The 25,685-nt window shown below is 42.1% G+C and overlaps 1 protein-coding gene across 5 annotated transcripts; it reads right to left on the bottom strand.

Annotated features, from left to right (window-relative positions):
• Positions 1–2,788: 2,788 nt before the first annotated feature.
• On the bottom strand, positions 2,789–25,218 carry LOC143844865 (pantetheinase-like). 5 transcript variants are annotated; one of them, XM_077352617.1, is made up of 10 exons: positions 25,103–25,218; positions 23,113–23,236; positions 20,313–20,538; positions 20,104–20,234; positions 17,478–17,670; positions 16,513–16,804; positions 14,660–15,030; positions 10,092–10,262; positions 8,325–8,432; positions 2,789–2,925 (listed from the first exon to the last, which is right to left on the bottom strand). In XM_077352617.1, the coding sequence occupies exons 2-10, from the start codon at positions 23,196–23,198 to the stop codon at positions 2,890–2,892; spliced, it is 1,614 nt and encodes a 537-aa protein (XP_077208732.1). In that variant the 5' UTR covers positions 23,199–23,236; positions 25,103–25,218; the 3' UTR covers positions 2,789–2,889. The 5 variants fall into 5 exon arrangements, with proteins under 5 accessions (XP_077208732.1, XP_077208751.1, XP_077208760.1 ...); XM_077352636.1 differs by having other exon boundaries at positions 20,313–20,542; positions 25,103–25,118; XM_077352626.1 differs by lacking the exon at positions 2,789–2,925 and adding an exon at positions 6,003–6,435.
• Positions 25,219–25,685: the final 467 nt, after the last annotated feature.

The following is a 25,685-nucleotide window of genomic DNA, read 5'->3' as shown; positions in this document are numbered from 1 at the left end:
TCCAGTTGTGCCTGTCATCCGATATCTCATCTAAAGAGTTTTTGGAGGCTTTGGGTCCTGCAGAGTTTTCTTGATCCATAAGTCTCTATGGGCAAGTGAAAATCTGCCCTCTGCCTCTGGGGGGAGGATGGGGAATCCACAATTGGGCCTCAGGGCATAGTCTGCCCAAGGCACTGCATTAGCTGCTATCAGCTCCACCTCTAACCACCTTTGAATGTCACTTGCCTGGTTGCCTCAAGTCCACAGTGTGGCCTGCTTTATGGGAAAGACCGGCAACAAACTGTGAGAGCCCTATTGTGGCCATGGATGCGACCAGGTCTGGGTCCAATCCAGAGGCCGATATCTCCATGTGGACATATAAATCCTCAAGAATATGTCTGGGGGTATGGTCTAGATATAATAAGAGACTATCCCCAGCACCATCAATATTGAAATCGCCAATTGAGGCATATTTTGGGAAAGCTCAACAGAAAAGGCTGACTTGTCTCCAGTACAAAGACTTAATATCAAAGACCGGCAAGTTCAAGGATATACAAACAATAAAGAAAGAAGGAGTAGAAATTCAATGGTTAGAGTACAACCAACTAATATCTAGATTTAAAGCAGAGTTTCAGCAACCGTTAAATCTAGAGGCTCCAATACCAGAGTTTGAAAATTTAGTAATCCAAGACAAACCACACTTACAGGGTCAAATATACAAATTGTTATTAAGGTATGAGACAGAAATGGAACAGGTTAAGCCATGTATGATCAAATGGATGCAAAATATTGAGACTAATGTGACAATGGGAGCTAGTATGATCTAGAATACCAAAGTATACTAATAGTCAAATACTTAAAGAAAATTGGTATAAAATGTTTTACAGGTGATATGTAACACCAAAAGTGATCGCCAAAATTGCCAAAAACTGTAATAATAAATGCTGGAAATGTGATGATAAAGTAGGCTCTTTTTTTCATATGTGGTGATGTGAAAAAGTTTATAAGTTCTGGGCAAAAATACATATTATTATGCAGAAAATGTGGGGTCTTAGATTTCCTATGAAAGCTGAAGCTATGTTATTAAGTGTTCCTCCGCAGTGCCTCCCAACCCACACACAAAGTTTATTCTTCTATGCGACGATGGCAGCAAGACTAGAATTGGCCAAGAAATGGAAAACGCAAGAACTACCCTCGATAGAAGACTGGCTGAATAAATTAGCTGATTTTGCCAAGATGGCTAAACTGACACTGATAGTGAACGGAAGAACAGAAGAGGCCTTTCGAGAACAATGGGGCCCTTACCCGAACTATTTAAGAAAATAATATAAAAGGGGATTGAAACGGGGAACTAAATGTATTAAATGAAGAGCATAACCTTTCTTTTTTCTGTATTAACAATGTAGATTGCATGTATTTCATTATCTTTAATCCTGGAAAATAAAAATAAAAATCTTATAAAAAAAAAAGAAAGAATATGTCTGGGGGTAACATAGTGCCCTCACAGCAGCCACCTCTAGCAGTCCAACAGAGTGTCTACTAGTACGTAGATGGTGCACCAACCAGATGTCCAAGCTCTTAACCAGGTTCCACCCGAGGCCAACACACTCAACTTCTGGGATTGTTGGGGTGAGGACTACCCAGAAGGTGGACTCCTCCTGGACCAGGATAGCCAACACTCCTGTCCCACAGTCCATGGCTGATGTAGGACTGAGAACCTTAGGGGAGCAAGCTCTTTGAGGTCAATGGTTTCACCCTCTTTCACCCTGGTCGCAGTTAAGCATACCAGATTGACCTTATGCTCTACAAAATATGATTGTAGAGTTGAGGTCTTATTGTTGATGGATCTGGCATTACACATCAATGCCAGAGGCAGGTTAGTTACCTTAGCCTTCCCCCTGTGTTTCTTGGGATAGGTCAGAGCTTAGAAAGGCAGTGAACCTGTGTACATTTTGGACAGGTCCAGGAAGCCCAGAAATGTTTGCTGTCAGGACATATATAACTCTCTTTCTATTGTCTAATCTCTAACATAGCTTTATCGCTCATCACTCATTGTAAATACTTGAGTAAATCATGTCTTTCAACACTGAAGGATGTCAAGCAGATGAATTAAATGCTTTAAAAAATGTTATAGGCTATTATGAGGATTTAGTAATTTTGTTCATGATGTTACAGAATCAGTTTACATACAACGAGATTGCAAGAGTTAAAAACATTAACTGTCATTAGCATTTACGCAGATAGTAAAAAATAATTTGATTTAATGAGATTTCACAGGGAACATTTGCAAAGCTTCCTCTACCATTTTAACACTGTTTGCATTTTCAGCTTAACATCCAAAGGCTTTTTTGGGAAAGGCTGGGGAAAAAAACACTTTTGAAAGCTCTAGCTTTGTAGAAGGAGCACAAGTATCATGGACAGGTGTGCCTTGTTTGTCTTGGTAACATCCCAAGGTTGTTAAGGGAGGATATTGACAAGAGGAAAGCAGATTTATTCCAGCTAGAAAACAGCTATAGTAAATTATCTTCATATTCATGATTCATTATGATCTCATACGGAGCTGCGTTTAGAGACTGGACTCAGCTGGCTATACAAATCACATTCATTGTTGACATTCCTATTTCACATGCAATATTTCATGGAGCAAATTTTCTTTCAAGAAATTTCTTCTTTTCCCTCCTACTCATGGACAGGGACTTATGCATTCATTTCATCATAGAAAGAAGTACATTTATATTCCAAAACCATTTTTTTCCAACAAACTCAGAAACGTCCACCCATTTTCATTAGTTTTGAAACAAATATGAATGGAAATCCAGTTTCCATTTGTTTCAGTGGGAAGAACTTTTGTTTACCGTAACTTCTTTGTTGTCCATCAAATTTAGACAGGTTTTGCAGACATTCACCCTTTCATCCCCAAAGTAATTTAAAAGTTTGTAATAGTACCTGTGGTCAGAGAGGAAGAGGGACAGAAAGGGAGAGAGAATAAGGAGAGATCAACACTCAAGGAAGCACTCAAAACATAATTTTTAATTCTGGGGTGTTTTGATTACAGCTGCCTGGAAAATGAATTATTTTCTTCAGTTTATATGAAATTTGGCAGGCAGGATTGCTCAGGTAAACAGTAAAATTCCTAAGAACTTCATCCTAATTGGATGGAAAACCAAAACCAATTTAGCTGAAATATGTTTTGTACTGAAAACAACTGAAATGAAAATTAATACAACCTCCCACTTTTATTCAAGGCCACTGTAGGTTATCCTGTTTCTTCAGACACTCAGATAAGTGACAGTTTTTAAAATAAAAACACATTGGTCCGTAGAAAACTCCCCAAAGTAAAAGTACTTTTTTATTTGTGATGATGAAAGGTGCCCTCAAGCCCTAGGTGACTTCCGGCAGCCCCTTAGGGCTTTCAAGACAAGTGGCTGCCTCTGCCTGGCAACCTAGGACTTCCTTGGTGGTTTTCCATCCAAATAGCAACCAGCCAGTCCTACTTAGCTTTCGAGATCTGATGAATACATGCTAGCCTTGGCCATCCAGGTCAGAGCACCTTTTTATTAGGACCAATCAAAATATGACAAGCTTTTTCTACAAGTTCTTCATCATAAAAAAGAGGTGTGGGAAAGAGAACATGTTAGACAGTTTCTGTGCCTGCAACTTCAGAGCCAACTTGGCGTAGTGATTAAGAGTGGCAACATCTAACGTGGAGAACCAGGTTTAACTCCCACTCCTCCTCCACATGCAGCCAGCTGGGTGACCTTGGGCCAGTCACAGTTCTCTTAGAGCTTTCTCAGCCTCACCTACCTCACAGGTGTGGCAAATGTTTCACAGCTTTTTTAGATCTAAAGATGGCCTTTGATTCTATCCACAGAGGCAAACTATGGGATAAATTAGGAGGTCTGCATTTTGATCCATGCCTTCTACTTTTCTTAAGAAATGTACTTCAAAGCAACTTGTCAGGTTAAACTAGCTACTGGTAATAACGGGAAAAAAATTTCTATTAACATCAGGGTTAAACGAGGGTGCCGGTCATCCTTTATCTAAGTGGTCTTCCTGGTTTTCTCCAGACAATAAGAGGCCATCAGCCTATATGGGGGTAAAACACCACCCCATTGCTACTTTATGCAGATAATACTGTCATCTTATCAAGAACATATATTGGCCTTCCATGCTACCTGCATGGCTTCATGGATTATTGCCACAGTAACCAATTGGAAATAAATTATGAGCAAAGAAATTTGTTTTTGCAAAAGCCTGGTACAAATATTCTTGGACTGTTAGAAGTCCTTGTATTGAACAAGTAAATCATTTCAAATACCTTAGCCTCACCCTAAGTTATAACACCAAATGGGCTGTTCACAGAAAGCAGATTGTCAAGGCTACGAAAGATCCTTTGGTTTTGTTATCCAAATTTTACCATCAAAAGGGAAATAAAAATATTTTTGCTCTGTTAAAAATGTATTTGATGAAGCTCATTCCTCAAATGTTATATGATATTCAAATCTGGGTCTTGGATTTTAATAATAAATTGGAGTCTCTCCATTTCATGTTTTTAAGATCTTTACTTGCGGTACCCAGAAACCTTGCCAGTCATACCATTCTCACTGAACTAGGTCAGCAACATTTGGCTTTAAAAGCTTGGCTATTAACCTTAAAGTATTGGTTGAATATCCACTTCTTGGCCAATTTGGGAAACTTCATTTGTGACTTACTAAGCGATATATTTATCTCTACTTGGTACTATATAATTCTATCCAAGCTTAAAAATATTGGTTTAGATATTGTGTGGCTTTTGGGTCAGGATGAAAAATATATATTTAAGACAATTTCACAGAGATTAGAGGACATGGAAATTCAAATTTTGAACTCTACCCCATGTAACACCTGCTCTCCTTTGTTCTGGGATATAAAGTTTTACCAGCATATCTATATTCGCTGAACTCCTATCAAAAAGGGCCATTTTACTAGCAAAAATAAACTTTTTAAAATTTCAAATGTGGCATGGGGAATGTTCCACCAAGTCCCTGCATCAGAAAGGTATTATCTAAATAGATATGAAGTCCCAGACACATTAATCTGTATTGTATTAGACTGTCCGGACTTTTGGGTCCAAAGAGCTGCTATTCAGGATTATTTGACAGATCTAAATTCAAGATGCAGCCCTAAGTTCATTACAATGAAATCAGTGTTATGTGAAAGGGATCTTCAAACTTGCTAGCTTAGTATAGTGGTGAGCGCGGACTTCTAATCTGGCGAGCCGGGTTTGATTCTGTGCTCCCCCCACATGCAGCCAGCTGGGTGACCTTGGACTCACCACAGCACTGATAAAGCTGTTCTAACTGAGCAGTACTATCAGGGCTCTCTCAGCCCTACCTCACAGGGTGTCTGTTGTGGCGAGAGGAAAGGGAAGGCGATTATAAGCTGTTTTGAAACTCCTTTGGGTAGAGAAAAGCGGCATATAAGAACCACCTCTTCTTTTTGTACATTTGCTGATGTATATGGGAACATATTGAGGGTAAACAGTCGCTGTTTGTCATTGTGGAAGGGACAAACTTAGATCTGTATAATATAATTTGTATAGTATAATCCTGCCGCTTTCCAAGACCCTGAAGAATGGCAGGATATAAATCCAATAATAAAATAAAAGAATCTTTTGGTATTTATTTATGTTTTTCATCTTATGTGGATGTTTGTTATTCCAGCAAAGGTTTTATTTTTCTTTCAGAATACAGAGACCCTTGAGGTAGAATTATTTTTTTAAAGAACAGTAAGTGTTTTATTGTTCCTATCAAAATGGCTCAAAAGCTTAAGTAGTCACAGTTATGTTGAACAGATTAGAAAACCAAGTAACATTCTAGCCTGGGTTTAGGTGAACATTTTCTTCTTCACAGTTTACAGTGAAGCTGTCAGAAACCTTATAGTTTAACTCAACAGTTCACAAAGATCTAAAGTGAATGATTTTTTAAATTTTATTTTATTAAGGATATGAAATACAGATAAGAAAAAATGAGAAAACAAAGAACTGATATATATAATCTTTATTACAATAACTTTTAAAGCTTCCAATCGATGTGCCTAAATCATTACTTACTAATTCAGATTTATCATTTAACATCCATGTAACTAAATTATGTTGACATAATTTCAACAATTATTTTACTTTAATTTCTAAAACCACAAGTCATCGAATATCATCTGGATTTTTCTTCTATGACATTCCCCTGCAGAAGCAAGGGTGACCAGTCACCAGAATTTCCAAAGGAAGTCGATGTCAAGAACCAAGACGCTGAGACCCAGCAAACTCACATCCAAGATATCACTGCCGGGCTTCAGGTTGAAGCTTTAAGTGGAAGTCTTTTATTGAAGAAGTCAGCATTCAGAGTCCGTACTTTGTATATGCTCACAGATACAGTCTTTGACAGAGACACCAGGGAACAGGGTGGCCAACCTTTATACCTGGGCCATGAGAAAAGGGCAATAAAGTACTTGGGAAAGAACCAGGCATTCACACAGGAAAACAAGATTCACAAAAGTCTTTGATATCCTTTGATAGAGGGAAGGTGCAAAGGCGCTTTCCTGCAGCTGTTATTTAGCCTAACCAAAGGAATCAACCTTGAAAGCGAGATTGGATGGGCGCTGGAGCCAACTGAGTCTTTGAAATGCATAGCTGAGGCGAGGAGAGGAGGTAGGTTCTCCTGTGCTCCAGTGTGATGCCAGAGCCAGGCAGGAGCTTTCGGGAAGGTTGGGAAATTAGCGGCCTAAGAAGAGGGTGTGTGGGGGAGGAACCAGGGGTTTCATGACGGTCGAGGACCATTGAAAAATTTTTCATGGAAGAATTGCTCAGGAACTTCTCATTGAACCACTTATTTCTATCAGACTCCTACAGTCTAAACATTTTCCCGTCTCCATCTTTTTGAAGGACTGATTAGACACATTTATATACAGGGGTTCTTATTTACCCCTACTGCTCTTCCTTCAAGACAGACTTTTTATAATTTGCCTATGTTCATCAAGAGAGAAACTAACAAGGCTGCTCACCTCAAAAGACAGATAGACACTAACTTAACACATCTGCTCTGTCCAAGAGTCCGACCTTGTTAGCCTCTGTTACTTATATCTTGTTGTGTGGTTTGCTGTAATGTCCCTCTCAGTAGGCTCTGGAGTATTCAGATAAGCAAGTGAGGTTACCCACCCCCACATAGGGAAATTACAAAACCTTTCATGGCCTAGAATCCTCTTATTTGTGGGAGTGTCTCTCTTCCTATGATCTCCTATGACAACTTCACTCAAGACAGCAGGGGATTCTGCAGATGTTAACCTGAAAACGAACAAAACCAACAAGTGTCCCTACATGTGCTTTGTCCGTTATGGTGTGATCTGCCCAAGAAGGTCAGGAAAACTCCCACTCTCCTGGTTTTCTGCAAACTATACAAAACTGAACTATTAGACCTTCAAACAAGGATGCTGGAGGCTGTAATTGTGTGATAAGTTATGTGGCCCACTGAGACAGGAGATCCAAGCTGGCACTGTTCATGTTCCAATAACATTTCTTATATTGTAGAAGATACCAAAAAGTAGCCAAATTACTGCATTTTATGGGAAATGTTTCCAATGTTTCTAGAAGATCCAGATAATGGAAAAGATCATAAGAGTGTAATGTTGGCTTGTTGATACTGATGATCAAGTCATACAGTGTATACTGTAGATAGAATCACAGCTTAACTATATACAGGCCTTCAAGATAGTTGAAACTCTTTCACATAGCTTGATGTGTTTCTGTAGTAGGGAAATAAATGTTTCCATTGACTTCCATCTACAAATGTTATTTTCTATTTTGAGCAAATCAACAACCATTCTAACCACCTAACTGATCTAAGCTAGCTAAACAATATGTTTCCAATCAGAATCCAACATCAAGCATGAAGTATAACACGGTTTCATATCCTAATTCTGTATCATCTGAAGATGATTCTGACTAGTCCTTGTCTGATTACCCAATGAGATAGACTTGCCCTATAACAAAACTGAAAAGGAACCACATAAAAATGAGAAAATGAAAGCTCAGAACCTAAAAAATCAGGTCAACAAAATTGTTTCTTTTGTATGAGAATGAACTTCTAGGGCATGTTATTTTGGACTTGATAGGTAACACTAAAGTGGTATGAATGTGATCAGTTCTGTAGGATGGAAAACTCTGACTCTGTCACAATCAGGAAAAAGCAATAATTGTTTTTTTCAAGATGACACAGAACTTATGAATTAAAGTATAATATGAAGAAATAAAATGATAAGAAAATGTTGTATGATAATGCTGAAATGTTTACTCCAGAACATCTCAGACAAACCTGTTCTGGACGTGGTGGATCTCTTTCATACCACCTTCCAAACAGTGTCACCGTTAATACTGGCTTTGATGTACCATTCTGACTAATCAGCTGCCCATCACTCAAAACCTGAAGAAGGAAAATGTTGACACAAATTCAGTTAACAGTGCACAAGGTACAAGTGTTGCATACTTACTGAAGACGTAATTTTACTATATGTAAGCAAAGGAATAAAGGAAAGCATGAGATGAGATAAATATCCAATCCAGCATCCATACCAAGCTTTCTCAACTAAAGTTTCATGAAACCCTGGGGCTTCTTGATGGCCCTGGAAGGGTTTCCTGGATGGTTTAGTTAATCTTTAACACTTAGTTGTATAACTATCTGCACAAAGCACTCCTGGGCAGAGCCAGCTGGCCTCTGCTTCCGATCCCTGGAATGTTACAGGTCAATCAGGACAAACGAAGCTATGCATGTCCAGATTGGGCCAGCCCCTACTTGCACCCACCCCCAACAAACTGGGCAAGAAGCACACTGGCGCACTCGCATCATTCAGAGTCTGAATGCTGCCGGGAAAAGAGGTTAGGACCAGATCCACCCAGGATGGCTCTGTGCAAATATTTATACAGCTAAGTATTAAAGATTGCATATAGAGAGAGATAAAAAGCAGTTCTCTCTCCTGAGAGGGGATGGTTTTTCAGGAAACCTTGCGAATCTGAGGGGCGGACTGGTGGGGCCTCTGGATGCCCTGGAACAGGTAAGATCTGGAAGGAGGCCAGGAAGAGTCCCGGGAGGGTGGGAGGCAGGAAAAGAGGAGCTGGGGTTCCACACAAGGCACAGGCACTGTTGTCCATGCCCACCAGGCTTTCTCCGTTTACGAGGTGCCAGGAAAGAAGCAGAAAAAACGCCTCTGGGATACAGTTCTCCTTGCTATCTCTTGGCTGTCTGTAAAACTTTTCACAAGAAGATTTTATTCTGAATGGGGCATTTTTGCATACTCAGCCAAATGTCTTTTGTCCATTTTTTTTGGTAAAAAAAATTGTTTGGGGGAAACACTTTGTGCATGCTCAAAAGTCAGCAGCCTTCTGTGAAATAATGCAGAGGCCTGCAGACTGCATGGCGGGGGCAGGGGCTAGCCTGCTGTACAGCACGCCTATTTGGTGTATCAAAACAGATTTTATCTTCAGTGGGGGTGGGGCCTGCAAGTTTGAGGTGTTCGCATCAGATGTTTATGTATTGCACCACAGCATACATTTCATACATATCCTATTATAGCATGTGCAAAAAGGTTGTAGAAGTCTTAATAGACCACACATTGAACATGAGTCAACAGTGTGACTCGGTGGCTAAAAAGGCAAATGGGATTTTAGGCTGTATCAAATGGAGTATCGTGTCCAGATCACGGAAGGTGATGGTACCACTGTACTCTGCTCTGGTTCGGCCTCACTTGGAGTACTGTGTTCAGTTTTGGGCACCCCAGTTGGAGAGGGATGTAGACAAACTGGAGCGTATCCAGAGGAGGGCAACAAAAATGGTGAGGGGTCTGGAGACCAAGTCGTATGAAGAAAGGTTGGGGCAGCTTGGTCGGTTTAGCCTAGAGAGGAGACGACTGAGAGGGGATCTGATAACCATCTTCAAGTATTTAAAAGGCTGCCATATAGAGCAGTGGTCCCCAACCCATGGGCTGCGAAGGCCTCAGCACCAGGCCGTGGCTCCCTCTCCCCGCTCCCCCTGCAGCGAGAAGCTCGCCAGGCCGCAAGCAAATCGGCCCCTGAAATATTACCCTACCTGAAACTCTCCAGGCGCCAGCTGAACTCCATTAAGCAAAACTTCTGGAAAGACGTATTTAGTGCTAAAGGTGCCACTGAGAGAAAAGTATCGAAAGTGGGTTTGAGCAGTAGTCACTGGCTCACCACATGTTTGCAAGTCAGTACTTCTGCATTTCAGCAATGTGCATATCTAAAGAAAAAACAAACGAACAATTGAAAGAATATAATAAAAAATAAAAATAATAAAAAAGCAGGGTTTTTAACAGATCAAAAATTAGCTTCCATATTCTCACTGGTTTGGTTCCAAAGATTCAGTTCAAAAAGTCTTGACTCAGCTGAAAAGGAATGCCTCACTACCAGGAAAGACTTCTTGCATCAGAACAAGATTCCACTAGCAAAATGGAACTTTTGGAGAAAAATAATTTGTTTCCACAAACAATAGTTTGCATCCAAGTTGGTATGGTTATACTGTTGTTCTTCACATTATGATGTGGGAGTCAATACTATAACCAGCCCAGCCACTGAAATATTGCTCCTAGGGGACTAGGGGATGAGATCATCCACAAAAAACTCACAGCTGGGCTCATACTATTTACTGATCCTTGCTATTTACAGAAAAGTGACTGTTTGAAAAAAGGCCAGCCATGATTGTACATACAGTGGACATCATCATATTATAGTTGGTTCATACTATCAGCATCTCACTGACCCAATATGCACGGGGGGAATAACGCACATTCAGGGTGGAATGGTGGCGACTAAAATCACCGATAACACACGGTGCCAGCTGCAACCGACTGCAGCTTCGGTGCATGCCACCGAAAAAGCCACATTAGCAAAACGCGGAAGAAAGCGCAACCGGGGCACAACCAGAAGCAGTGCCGGGATCGCCGCGTGCATAATCGGTTACTCTGGGTTTTTCTGCCGTCTCGCACCGTGCATAATCGGTATGCTTCGCATCTTCCCCCTCCGCGTTTTCCATGTGACCCGAAATCGCCATTTCGGCGGCCGTACATAATGGGCCACTGTGGTGCCCACTCAAGTAGTGAATCCACACATTTCCATAAATGGTTGCAGAATAATTGCCAAATGTATTATCTAAGCCCGTGTCACATTCATCAGGAGACAAATAAAATAGCAAACAAAAAAGCAATTCTGCAGTGTTGTCCTCAACAATTGTTGTTAGTTACAAAGTCATGTCTGACCCATCGCGACCCCATGGGCAATGATCTTCCAGGTCTTCCTGTCCTCTACCATTCCCCGGAGTCCATTTAAGTTCACACCACTGCTTCAGTGACTCCATCCAACCACCTCATTCTCTGTCATCCCCTTCTTCTTTTGCCCTCAATTGCTCCCAGCATTAGGCTCTTCTCCAGGGAGTCCTTCCTTCTCATGTGGTGGCCAAAGTATTTGAGTTTCATCTTCAGGATCTGGCCTTCTAAAGAGCAGTCAGGGCTCAACAGTTACACCCTTCTAAATCCATTGAATTCTTTAGATTAGAATTGTACTATCAACCTTACTGTAATCAATGGTTGTTTTCATGGTGGTGGGGAACTCATGTTAAGGTAATCCTATGTAGACTTACTTGGGAATATTGAAATCAATGGAATTATTTCTAAGTGAACATCCACAAAACCAAGCTATTAGAATCAGTGAATGGGTTTCTCTTTCTTGGTGCAGAACTTAATTTACTTTGGTTCAGCTAAAAGGGCTCCCAGCAAGTCACAGCTGATTTATGACAGCTCTGTAGGATTTTCAAGACAAAATACATGGAGAGGTAGTTTGTCATTGCCTGCTTGTACATAACAACCCTGTACTTTCTTGGTGGCCTCCCACTCAAATACTGTCGGGGCCAACCCTGCCCAACTTCCAAGATTTAATCAGAACTGGCTAGACTGGGCCATCTAGGTCAGGCTACCCACACATATAATTCCCAGTAATTTAATCTGTAGTGTGTTAATCTTTCAAATTGAAATTAATGGAACAAAAAAAGCTTAACTTTTTAAAAAGTGCATTTTTTAGGAGCATTAAAAAAGTGCATTTACTGGAGGCTTGACATGACACCAGCAATACAGTGGGATTTTGCAGATTTGAATTCTTTAGACAGAATAAAACAGGGTGTTCATATGAACAAATTAGGCAGTTAATGTTTATGATTTATAGTATACTAGAAGTAAAGCCCATTTATAAAATTGGGCAGATGACGTGGAAGTGATGTGGACATATTGCCGGCCATTCCCTCCATTGCAGGCAGTGCCGCGGGGGGGGGGGGGTTGGCAGCGCGGGCGGTGGTGTGATGGCGGGAGCAACCATGCAGGTGCGGGACTCTGTGCATGCATGGTTGCGGCTGGGCTCGCAGTAGCGGCCGCGTGGGGCTGGCTGTGAGTGGAGGGAACAGGCGGCAAAGCGGCTGATTTGGAGAAGTGTAAGTAGGGGCTGGGAGAAGGTTCGGCAGGACCCCAAAGGGACGGGCGAGGTCAGGGTGGGCGGCTGGAGAGGCAGGCTGTGGCCGTGCAGGCGATGTGGCAGGGTGGGCAGCAGCGAGAGAGGATGTGAGGCATGTCGAGTCAGCCGAGCATCGTTGGGCGTTGGTGGGGATACGTTGCGTGCGTGCGGCAGTGGGCAGGGTGTCGTTTTTGAGGGGGGCCGGTGTTCGCGGCAGCGAGGGTAGCAAGGAGGTCCCTCCCCGGGCAAGGGCTGCCACTGGGCAGAGGGAAAGCAGCAGGGGCACCGCGTCTTCAACGTAGCGGTCCTGCTGCTTTCCCTAGACGTAGTGGCATGGGGCGACCCTCCTCCCCGGCAGCCATCCCCGTACCCAGCCGAAGTCCGTCGGTGCACGGCGGGGAAAGTCCGTCGAACATGCAGCGTCCCTGCTCTTTTCCCAGCAGAGACTCACCGTTCGGAGGCTGCAGCAGTGAGGATGGCTGCCTGGGAGGACTGGCGAGTCGGCGGCACGCTGTTCCAAGAGTGGACCAAGTACCCAATAGGGAGGCGTGCTTTGCGTGCCTCCCAATTGGCCACTTGGCCCTGGAGTGCCACTCGGAGAAATGAATCAGGAGCCGCTTCACGGCTCCTGATTCGTTACTCCGAGTCTTATCATGGACAGCGCCCGCCCACTCTCCTCCCACTTAGCCCTTAGGCTTTTATTTATACTGCTCCGCTGGAGCATGTAATGATAGCCAACACAGGTATATAGGAAGTGGCTACAGTCCTTTCTCCAGGGTTGGGAACAGAGGGCAACAGCAGGGGAGAGCACCACCCTGTAGTGTGCCCTACTGTGTGCTCAGGGAGCAGTATTCTCTCCAACTAACTTACATCCACCCCCTCACACAGAAAAGCATGCCTACTGGATGGGGGATATGCTTCTAGGTAACACTGTGTGTGAACGAGACCTTGGGGGACTTGTGGATTGTAAGCTAAACATGAGCAGGCAGTGTGATGCAGCGGTAAAAAAGGCAAATGCCATTTTTGGCTGTATCAACAGGGGCATCACATCAAAATCACAAGATGTCATAGTCCCATTGTATATGGCACTAGTCAGACCACACCTGGAGTACTGTGTGCAGTTCTGAAGGTCTCACTTCAAGAAGGACGTAGATAAAATTGAAAGGGTACAGAGGAGAGCAACGAGGATGATCTGGGGCCAAGGGACCAAGCCCTATGAAGATAGGTTGAGGGACTTGGGAATGTTCAGCCTGGAGAAAAGGAGGTTGAGAGGGGACATGATAGTCCTCTTTAAGTATTTGAAAGGTTGTTACTTGGAGGAGGGCAGGATGCTGTTCCCATTGGCTGCAGAGGAAAGGATGCACAGTAATGGGTTTAAACTTCAAGTACAACGATATAGGCTAGATATCAGGAAAAAAAATTCACAGTCAGAGTAGTTCAGCAATGGAATAGGCTGCTTAAGGAGGTGGTGAGCTCCCCCTCACTGGCAGTCTTCAATCAAAGGTTGGATACACACTTTTCTTGGATGTTTTAGGATGCTTTGGGCTGATCCTGCGTTGAGCAGGGGGTTGGACTAGATGGCCTGGATGGCCCCTTCCAACTCTATGATTCTAGAGTTATTACCAGAGTCATTCCACCAGGCCTGTGGTTGAAGCCCATGTATCACCAAAGGTACTATGCTTCCTACACACACTGAGCTGTTACTGAGAGGTAAATGAATAACAGCAGTTGACTTAAAACATTGCATTGGCTCTTTATTCTCTCCCCCTCCTCCTCCCAGGGCGGGATCAAGCTCCTAATGTGAGCCCAAATTACCACCAGAAATGCACATACTTAAACAGTAAAATTGTAACAATTTTTTTGACTTTTATAACTAAGAAATTGTTTTAGTTGTGATTATGATTTTATAGCATTTGTTGAAAACTGCCCTGATCCCACAAGGGAAGGACAGCATAATAAATAAATTGAAATTAAATAAATATCACATAGAATTTTGTATTTTCTTTCCTTGCTTATAATTTCATGTGCACTCCTTTTATGATATTGATTGCATAAAAAATAGGGCAAGATATCTAGAATTGTTTTCTCATTTCCACCTTCTACCATAATGAGCAATCTCCCACCCCCTGAAAAAATTGAGACCTGTAAGTAATATTCTCCTTCGACCACATGAAGGCCATCAAATGCACCTAATACATAAGCTTCGTCTTCTCGCTGTTCCATCATCCTATAGCTCAAATGGCAGCAGAGATCCTTCTGGCACACTGTCAGATTGCCAGTTTGGCTGTTGAGCTTAGAGAAAGTGAATTCATCAAAGAAAATGAGTCCTTTGAAATTATCATTCTCAGGGAATGGCTTGATGGTTGCTGCATACAAGCTCCAGTTAACTGTAGGAAGGTAAGTAGGAGAGACAGAAGGGCGGGAATGGAGTTCTGCAACCAGAAGCTGGCCATTCTCAGATTCCGCATCATAATGATATGTCTGTGATCCATCTGGGGCATAGATACCACTTCCTAAAGTGGAAAGAGAACAGAAAGAAACATGTGGTGTCCTGTGATTATTTTAGACACATGCCATTACATTATTAGCAAGGACCACTCAATATAAGAGGTAGTTGTGGGAAGCAGTTATCAAAACCATGTCCCCAATGATGTCCTTTTAAAACTTCATTCTATCAATAACCAATAGTTATTTCACAATTTTCTCTACCTTTGAATGACTTTGCAGGAACCTTCCCCATTGCATTAAGTCTCAGTATACACTGATAAATATATTAAAAGTAGACACAGAAATGCAAACACATGTATGATTGGTAATGCTGACTGCCACTTGGGGTCAGGAAGGAATTTTCCTCCAGGCAAGATTGACCAGGGATCCTGGAGGATTTTTGCCTTCCTCTGGACATAGAGTAGGGGGTCACTGAAGGAATGTAGAGGGGAAGGTCAAGCAGCTAGGGTTCTGTATGCATATTTGTCACAATCACAAGGAAGAATATTCTAGATAAAGGTAAAGGTATCCCCTGTGCAAGCACTGAGTCATGTCTGACCCTTGGGGTGACGCCCTCTAGTGTTTTCATGGCAGACTCAATACGGGGTGGTTTGCCAGTGCCTTCCCCAGTCATTACCGTTTACCCCCCAGCAAGCTGGGTACTCATTTTACCGACCTCGGAAGGATGGAAGGCTGAGTCAACCTTGAGCCGACTGCTGGGATTGAACTCCCAGCCTCATGGGCAAAGCTTTCAGACGGCTGCCTTACCACTCTGCATCACAAGAGGCCCCTACGAATATTCTACTTACTATTAAAAAGAAGCCAATGGATGCCTGTAGTGGTTATGAGGAGGACACACTAGCAGGATTCTTATGGCGCAATAGAGTTGGAAGTACCCATAAAGGCCATCTAGTCCAACCCCCTGCTCAATGCAGGATCAGTCTGCATCCAAGGTAAGTATTTGTCCAGCCACTGTTTAAAGACTGCCGGTGAGGGGGAGCTCACCACCTCTTTTGGCAGTCAATTCCACTGCTGAACCACTATGTTATTTTTTTCCCCCTGATATCTAGCCAAGATATCATTCTTCACATAGCTTAAAACCATTACTGTGGGTGCTATTCTCTGCTGCCAACAGGAAATTTTCCCTGCTCTCCCCCAAGTTACAACCTTTCACATACTTAAAGAGAACAATTATTTCCCCTCTCAACATCTTCTCCAGGCTGAACATTCCCAAATCCCTCAGTCTTTCCTCATAAGGCTTGGTCCCCAGGCCCCAGATCATTCTCATAGCTCCCCTCTGAATCCTCTTAATTTTGTCCACATCCTTTTTGAAGTGAGGCCTTCCGAACTGCACACAGTACGGTTCTTATGCAGTCACTTCAGTTTAAGTACAAAGACACCCTACTCTCCTAACTCTGGCTTGCATACATGGTAAGAAAGGCACTTAGAATGTCAGCCTCCAATTGTTTTCAGTTTGATTGGTGGAATTAGAAAGATATGTCTATTACCTGTCATTTTCAATTCAGTTTTATGAGTATTGGATGACAGCAAATTGACTTGCAAGCCCATAGCCCATGCGGAATGAAATTCAATAGCAGTTAAATGTGGAAGAACATTCATCCAAGCAGTAGGGAAGAGAATTGTGTCCACCTTGAGTTTGCTCACCAGGCTCACGGCAGGGTCATGGAACAGTATGTCAAAGCATGTGAATATACCAAACTTCCCAAATGAAGTGTTGAAGGTTACAAGTTCAGGCTCTTTAGGAATGTCAAACTGGGTTTCTGACATAAAGAGATTGAACTGTTGAAAGATAACAGATGTTGGAAACATGAAGGCATTTCAGTGAAAACACAGAAATTAAAGGTGCACAGCAAAGATTTCTGCAAGTTAATTTTTTAAAAAAAGTTTTAAATTCCCTCCCTATTAAGTATTTCTACTACCTTACTATGTGCATTTATGGGCCTCACCTACTCTGATAGGGATTGCATGTAAGTCATGACACATATACTGTTATTTTCTTTACCATTTGGACCCTCTCTATACTTGCACCTATTTTTACAGTATAAAAATACTTTTATAGTATAAAATACCTATGCACCAGCCATCTCTAGCTAGCACTTTATGATTTGGTGCAATGAGCTCTGGCCAATGAATATGGTAATGAGGTGCCTGAAAGCTAAAACCCAACTGAAGCTTCTGCTGGCTGGATGGGCCACTGATTTAGATGGGATTGCTCTTCCTACCATCAGTGGTATGAGACTTTTGATGAAAGGTATCTGGGGCTAATGAACATTACAATATTACTCCCTTGCTGGCTGCTGATTCATTTTGGAGTCTACTTCATGGTGATGTTGCTCAGCTTTAAAGCTTTTCACAACCTGGGGCCCTCAAAGTTGAAGGTCTGCATCTTTCTTCATGTTGGTGGACCAGCACCTGTCATGGCCCTTTGGATCCATCTTCAGCTTATGTTTACCTTATGGTAGCGTGCCACCAGTTTCCCATCTGGATCAAAGACAACATTTGTGTTGTATTGATAACGGCCATCATTAGGACACTTGGGATCCACCAGATTACATGGCTTCTTGTCCCCAATATTAGCAACCACATAGATAGCATTGTCTCTTGCCAGACAGCTGAGTCGTTCTTGCACTGGGGCATATCCAAATCTAATTTATAGAATAAAAAATAACAGAGATGGAAGACTATTAGCAGCTGTAGGCCACAATATATGTGACAACTTATGTTACAGACCAGGCCCCTTTTCTTAAATTATAAATTACACAAAGTAGAAAACAGGCTGGGTGACATTACAAGTACCATAAGAACTAACATCCACCTTTCCCATTGTATTTAGCTTTTATATAGGGAAAAAAATCCTGCAGCATTATCATTACAAAGGCTAATTTTATCTAAGAAGTCTATGTTATGTTGTTATGAAATCACAGCCAAATATTTTACATTTACATCCTAGGTTAATTAATATTTCTGAATTGGGTGTTTTTTTTTAATGCCAAAGAAAGAACAAGAATCTGTATTTTTCCTTTTTCCTTACCTGCCAACCGGAATATTTCCTCTAATATGTTTATGCCAACTGAAAAATTCTTCTAACAAACCCCTCATTGTTAAGTGGATTATTTCAGCCCATTTCCTGCTCATTTGCTTATGGGATACATTGCAAGATAAACCGGGGTGGGGCGGATATAGATATATGTTGTTGTTATTAGGTGCGAAGTTGTGTCTGACCCATCGTGACCCCATGGACAATGATCCTCCAGGCCTTCCTGTCCTATATATATATATCCTTATCCATGGTTCCTCTTTATATTTGTGAAACAGCCTGGGGGGTGGGACGTGTCCGGCTGTCCCACCCTCCATCCCTGGACGCTAGCCACATTCCTCTTAGACATGCCAAAGACAGAGAGAGACACACAAAGCCCTGCCAGACCAAACACGAGCCCTCATTCCCTCCTATCGCTGTTACTGTGAGGGAGGCAGAGAGAGACACAGAGAGAGCTGCCCCAAGCTGCTGACAGCAACACAGAGAGAGCCGCCCCTGCTGCAATGGAGGGAGAGAGGGACAGACAGAGAGAGCTGCCGCAAACTGCACACCAGCCCTCCTTCCCTCCTAATCACCTGCTATGCCTCCTGCTGTGAGGCACACTGAGACACATGGGGAGAGAGAGACACACAAACACACACAGAGATCTAACTTTAATCAGAAACAAAACTTGTGGCTTGGGGGAGGGAGGAGAAAAAAAGCCTGGACAGAAGGTAGTAGAAGTGAAAGATTTGGTTATTCCTAGAATACTGTGTTTCTCAAATCATGTTGAGATAAGCAAGACCATCTTGATGACAGAATTCTGTTTAAAGAGATGATTTGCCAGAGTTGGCAACCAATGGTTTATTTTAATGTCACTTGTGAGATGGAGGTCTTAGAATAGCTTGTTTGGAAAAGGTTGTGCCTAGGATGAGATTGACTAGACTCCATAGAATAGCTCACGTGGATGATGATATGATGCAAGAAGTGTGTAGAACTGGGAAAGTGCAGGATAAGTATAAGGAGTTACAGATAGAATTTGAAGGAATTCCAGAAGAGGTACCAGATTTATGGAAGAGGATACAGGATGAAGGACAGGAGATTGATGAAAATAGTACATGGCATAAAGCATACGTTAAATTACCAAGGTCTTGAGATTATAGGGATTTGGAATTTGAAATATGGATGTCATTAGTCTGTTTAGGTAGCAGAATGGAGATGTTTAAAGATGATGTTATTAGTAGCAGCTGGATTGTGGGTAGAAATAGATTTTTTTGAAAGACAGTTTATAACAGCTTTGAAGTTAAGACATAATGCGAATCCTACTCAGTAGTATCTTGGTAGAGGAATTGAGAAAGTGAATAGAAAGTATAGCAGATGCTCGGTGATATGTGAGATGTTCCCACATTTTAGGTCAATGCCAGGTCCTTTAAGAAATGCCAGGTCCTGGGGAAGGTGGTGAAGTGGGCAGCTGTGTACCACTTAAAGGAGTACCTAGAGGAAGCTTTGGTACTGAATCCATTCTAGTCCAGCTTTCAGCCCAGCCATGGGGTGGAAACAGCACTGGTTGCTCTGACAGATGTCCTCCAGAGACAGCTGGACCGAGGTGGGTTGGCGCTGCTGGTATTGTTAGATTGTTGAGTCCAGGGATTAGAAGAAGAGTTGGTTCTTATATGCTGCTTTTCTCTACCTGAAGGAGTCTCAAAGCAGCTTACATTTGTCTCCATTCTGTGCCTGGCCACTAATAGGATACCCTAACGGCCAGGTTCATACGGGTGCTGGAGTTAGGATGTGTTGGTTTTAATGTATTTTAAATTTCATGCTGTATGAGTTTGTATTCGCTGATGTAAGCCACCCAAATCTATCCGGAGAGGGCCATCATATAAACAAATTTAGTATGGATCCACCCCAGAGCTTCTAACTGAAAAGTATCAGCTCAAAGACCCTTTATATACTGCATGTTCCAAAAATTAGTACTGAACCACAGGAGTCTATGAAACCAGAGCCCTGCACAGTTCTTTGTTTTATCGTTGTTTAGCAATCCCATAAAAAAATTAAATACCTTTGTGAGTCATTACATGGGATCCAATTAACTTCTGGATCTGGAATGTCTTCAAGATAAGGATAAAGAGTTTCTCGGGTAAAACGAAAGCCATAGATGCCATCTTCGGGAGTCACAATGATGTGTGCACCCTATCAAGAAAAGAAGAATTAAAGCTCTTCCTGCCACATCTTGACAAACATACAAAATCATAAAATAATTATCACTACCTGAGCTGCTGCTGTTTTGATCACGTCTTCCAAAATATCCATGTTTTTGTTCATCAATTTGAAGGCATCTTCAGAAGAAACAGGCTTTTGGGTAGCCTCCGGCAATAAGACTGAATGCTCATAGACTGCTGCAATGTATTTGTCCAAAGCAGAGCTTTTTAGGATCATTGTGACCCCAAAAATAGACTGAAGTAGCAAAGACTGAAAAGAGATCATTGGTAGCACTCTGCCTGATGGGAAAAGGAAAACCAGAAACAAATGAGAACCAAGAAAGTAAAGTAAGAAAAGAAAAAGTATAATCAAAGTTCACTGCTGTTGCCTGCTGAGAGGGGCTCCTGGTGATTTTGTAGTTTTGAAAACAAATGAGTTGTTCAGAGACCTGCAAAGAAATTGGCTGACAAAATTGTACTTTGATATTTTTATCCAGCAGATGGCACCAGTTTGGCTTAGCCTAGATTTGAAAAGGAAAAGGAGCACTTTACTGGATAATCTTTCCCCTCCACAATGCAGTCTCCATCCAAGGCACATAGTTGCATAATTTATGTGCCTCCCATGATGCCAAAAACAAACTGGGAAAGAAAGGGTTAGGAGGAAAGGCTGGGTCATCCCTGTGTTACACCCACAGACTTTCAACCCAGTAGCTGTAGGGGAGAGGAAAGTCTTCCAAAGGCAAAAAGGACAGTGCCATTTGGCAGGTTCGTGTTCCCTTTCACCTTCATTTGCTCTCCATCTCTGTTTCTATTTAACCATAAATGACTAAAAGAAAACCCTGGGTAGTTTCAATGCCACCACTCCTCTCCCTTAGGAATGCAAGGTGCATAAAGACAGAGCTGTTTTTAGCAGAGTCAAGGTAATAAACCTTATAAAAATAAAGGAGGGTGTTAAAGGTTAGAAAAGGATGCAGTGATTCTCAACCTTGGGGTTGCAACCCCAATTGGGGTCGCTTGGCCCATTCTGCGGGGTCACCCTGTTGCTGGCCGCAGTGGCGGTGGGCAGCAGCAGTGGGTGGAGGCAGGTGGTGGCGGTGGTGGGCTGGAGCAGGCAGCAGGTGGAGGCGGTGGAGTCGTGGCACTGGCCACCTCGATTGTTGTGTGCATGTGCGCGCATGCCCGCACATGCTGCATGCCTGCCCACACGCATGCATATACCACCTCCACCGAAGTTGGAGTTGCGGCACTGAAAAGGTTGAGAACCACTGGATTACAGGAAAAAATATTCTTTCTTGGCAAGAAAGCTAAAGGAAAAAGAGATGGGGATGACTAAGGGGTGACTTGCATGGAAGAGATCTGAAGGAAGAAGTAAATTAAATCCTAACACAACCTAGAAAAAATTCCTCAGTACAACTTTCCTGGCCTTTTTCTCATTGATGCAGTTTTCAATTTTCTTTACATTTCTTCATAATAAGTCCCTTTGATTGTCCTGTGTCCTTTGTGAAAAAATGATTTTGTTTGGAATAAATGTTTTGTTTAGAATAAACGCTGTTTGGAATAAACCCATGCACATAGGAACTGGAACCCTAGTAGAGTACCTTTTGACTTACCCTCTTATTATAGCCCAGAATGATGGTGAGATGGTCACTAGCATAACCTTGTTTGAAAGAAGAATCTGAAAGAGCAGCCACACACAAATGTCTTTTTGCCTGGCCTGTTCTTCTCCTACCACTATATCTCCCCCTAACCACACCATATTTATGTGATACAACACCCCCCCCTTTCAGCTCCCCCAGCAGGTGAGACACATAACCAAACTTAAAGACAAGCAATCTAGATGCCTGTTTTCCAAGTCCAGAAACCAGGGCTGATTCTGCACTTACTTTGTTTATTCCATTGTGAATCCTGCTGAATTCAGATTGATTTGAACTTGGGTCTTCCTCTATTGGACTGCAGAGCGAACAAATTGGTCAGTCCTAGAGGAGATCAGCCCTGACTGCTCCTTAGAAGGCCAGATCCTGAAGATGAAACTCAAATACTTTGGCCACCTCATGAGAAGGAAGGACTCCCTGGAGAAGAGCCTAATGCTGGGAGCGACTGAGGGCAAAAGAAGAAGGGGACGACAGAGAATGAGGTGGCTGGATGGGGTCACTGAAGCAGTTGGTGCAAACTTAAATGGACTTTGAGGAATGGTAGAGGACAGGAAGGCCTGGAGGATCATTGCCCATGGGGGTCATGATGGGTCAGACATGATTTCACACCTAACAACAACTTCTTCTATTCCCTCCCCCTTCATTGAAACAGAAAAGTGTTCTGCACGTGGTTAGGGAAGCTCAGAAGGGGAGGGGGGAGCCAAGCTCAGCAGGAGCCTCTTTCTTTCTTTACTTGAAGTGGGGGAGGAGAAGATTGGAGACAGCAGAGGAGGGGGAATAAATCCAAGAGGCAAATCTCTACCGGGAAAAGTTAGAGTTTCTGGAGCGTCTGCCGAGCGAAGTTAGGGCTTCCCCTTTAAGAAAAGCCTTGCAACCTGGGAACAAGGAAGGCTTTGAACTTACATCCTGGCCAATCAGGGCTTTGTTGGAGGCTTGAGGCAGCAAGTTAGTTTGGGAAAAGCAGGGAGCTGCACCTTTACTCATGCAGATTTTTCAAATATCAAGGGTTATATCCACTCCAGTATATCATGGGGGAAAGGTAGGGTCACTCCAGATAAATCATGCTTGTTGCAAATGAAAAATTTAAATCACCCAAAATCAAAATGGAAATTGCATTCAGTGTAGACAGCAGGGATTGGAATAAAAGCGCTGTCCAGATTCAGCCCAGGTCCCACTTGGCTCTGAGCAAGCAAAAACACAAGGACAGCGAGCTCTTACCTGATGTACAACAGGCAACGGAAAGGTATATCCCCTACTGACTCTCCTCTATAAAATGGTGGCCCAGGCTCAGCTTCTCTCCACATGCAGCTGTTCACAACCAGGGTTCAATGTTTTCTGTGAGCTACAGGGGAAGAGTCATTTGGCTTACACCTAAACATAAGCACCTATCTAAACAGGCTTGCTATTTGCAGATGAGCCAAGAACAACAGTGAGTCACCAGATTGTGACACCTTAAAGGGCCAGGTTGTAAAAAAGCAGGTAACACTCCAGAAGCCTCTCTCCTTGACTCTTTTGTTTGGTGTGACATTAATACAGTGGGATCTTGGGGTCTGGCCGTGCAATAGAATCTTCAGGTATTATGAAACCGACACAACCCTTTTGTCTGGTAGCTTTGTACAGCATTCTGAGGCTGCAGTTTGTAGCAACTGGGTCTTTTTAGAGAGGAAGATTCTTTGTAGATGGGTACAAAATGAAGAAGAATCAATTTAAACCCAGATGAGCAGTCTTGAAATTTTTTTAAGTACTTCATGAAGCTTGCTGGTTTGTGAAATTTCCAGCCTATGTTAACATCTTTTACAAGGCTACATCACCATGCAGGAGTTTGACCATCATCCATCAGTACATCCAGACAGATGTTTAACGGGTTTGTCATGAAGCAAATAATTATTTTCTGAAGTCATTTGTTTCCCTTCATCCACGCATGAGAAAATCATCTCATGTTTATGGATTTTCACACCATTAGGGTTTGTTTTATTTACCTAAGAAGAAGAGTTGGTTCTTATATGCCGCTTTTCTCTACCCAAAGGAGTTTCAAAGCAGCTTATAATCACTTTCCCTTTCCTCTCCCCACAACAGACACCCTGTGAGGTGGGTGAGGCTGAGAGAGCCCAGATATTACTGCTCTGTCAGAACAGCTTTATCAGTGCTGTGGTATGCCCAAGGTCACCCAGCTGGCTGCATGTGGGGGAGCGCAGAATCAAACCCAGCATGCTAGATTAGAAGGCCGCACTCCTAACCACTACACCAAGCTGGCTCTCATCCATCTAACCCATCTGATAAACTGAGGTAGAGCTATGTAATCTGTGCAGTTCTGTGGCTCTTTTCCAGAATGTTGTTGGGGTTTCAGTAGAATGTACAACCACTGGTACTGTAATTTGAAAGGGTGAGGGGGGAGATTAATATAATTAATCTTTCCCCTTGTGCACTTTTCACTCAGAGAGCTCATACCTACCAAACTTTTACTTCAGAGGGCAAAACTAATTCTTAAATGTACTTTTTACCAACTGGAGAGAAAATTAATTTGGAGATAGCAGTTTTACCAGGAAAATAATATGATGGTCAAGGGATACAAAGCTCCTCCTCTCTCACAAGCAGGTTTCCCTCTTCAAATCAGTTTCAGCAGCTACAAATGCATTCTAATGAAACTACCTATGATTTCCATTATTTATTTATTTAAATAAATATCTAAATATCTCTCTAGGGAGCCTGATCAAGGCATCTTACAAAGTAAAACAAACAAACAAGTAAAATGATTTACTTTAATTTCTTCCTAAGAGAAATCCTCAGATCTCAGATTATTATTAGGACCTCAGTGCACCAGTTTATTTAATATTTATTTAATTTACTTAGCATATTTCATGAAACCATTCAGAATATACATATGTATTTAAAGGACCATAATACTTTAAAAATCAGCATGGAAACAATAAAGGCAAACCCTATAAAATGAGAAACTTAATAGCCCTATTATATTAATGAAACATAGTCCTATTTCTATTAAAAACAACTATATCTAAACCAAACAAAATTAGCACCCCATCCCCCAAATAACTGTTCATCAATCATAAAAATAGACATGGAAACACAGACTTTTAGCAAGTATAAACTCCTAATAATCTTGGTTGCTCTATGTCTTGTTCATAGAACAAGCTCTTAAAATGAACTTATTAAAAACAAGTAACAAGTACAATATGCACCATTACTTTACCTGAGCCAGTCTATATACAGGAACTGCTTAAACACTCATATGTTCCCTGAAAGGCAGTGTAAAAGATAATCTAATAATGTTCAACCTGGGTTGAAAGTCCTAAGGGCACATCTAGCTTTCACATCTAGCTTCAGAAAGGGTGGGGGGAGGGAACTCTGGTTGCAATTTGACATATTAGTTGGATGATAAACAAATATCCTAGAGCAAACTTTCCCCAATTCCTTTCTGTTTTAGAACACTATCCCTGGGTGCTCTTTCTCTCACTCTCTGATAGTCATCATGATAACGTGGGCCTTTGGCTTTTCTGCCTATGCTTATCTAAATTTCCTTTTGTGCATTTTAAAGAATACCTCATGAACTAGTGCTAGACTGCAGTTGCAGGACTGATCCTTCCTTTTCTTGTCAAAAGACTCCCCTCCCCCTTTCTTTTTAAAAGCAGATTCTGTGTTCTTTTTTCTTCTGCTGCTTGGTATTGGTGCAATTCTGCTTATTTTCTCAGGCCACGTAATAAATATAACTTTGATTAAAAGAACAACAATATATTCAATAAAAGAAAAACAATGTATTCAACTGCCATTTAAGG

The sequence above is a fragment of the Paroedura picta genome, chromosome 1 (assembly GCF_049243985.1).
Source record: "Paroedura picta isolate Pp20150507F chromosome 1, Ppicta_v3.0, whole genome shotgun sequence".
Lineage (NCBI taxonomy): Eukaryota > Metazoa > Chordata > Lepidosauria > Squamata > Gekkonidae > Paroedura > Paroedura picta.
Note: the sequence above shows the minus strand (reverse complement) of the source record. Positions and strands in the feature narration are given on the sequence as shown.

Excerpts from the sequence above, each read along its gene's own strand:
- LOC143844865 (XM_077352617.1), bottom strand. The coding sequence starts at position 23,198 with ATGTGGAGAGAAGCTGAGCCTGGGCCACCATTTTATAGAGGAGAGTCA. Across the intron at positions 17,671-20,103 it reads CCATGTAATGACTCACAAAG|ATTTGGATATGCCCCAGTGC; the intron begins GTATTTAATTTT and ends TCTATAAATTAG. Across the intron at positions 2,926-8,324 it reads ATCCACCACGTCCAGAACAG|GTACTATTACAAACTTTTAA; the intron begins GTTTGTCTGAGA and ends CTCTGACCACAG.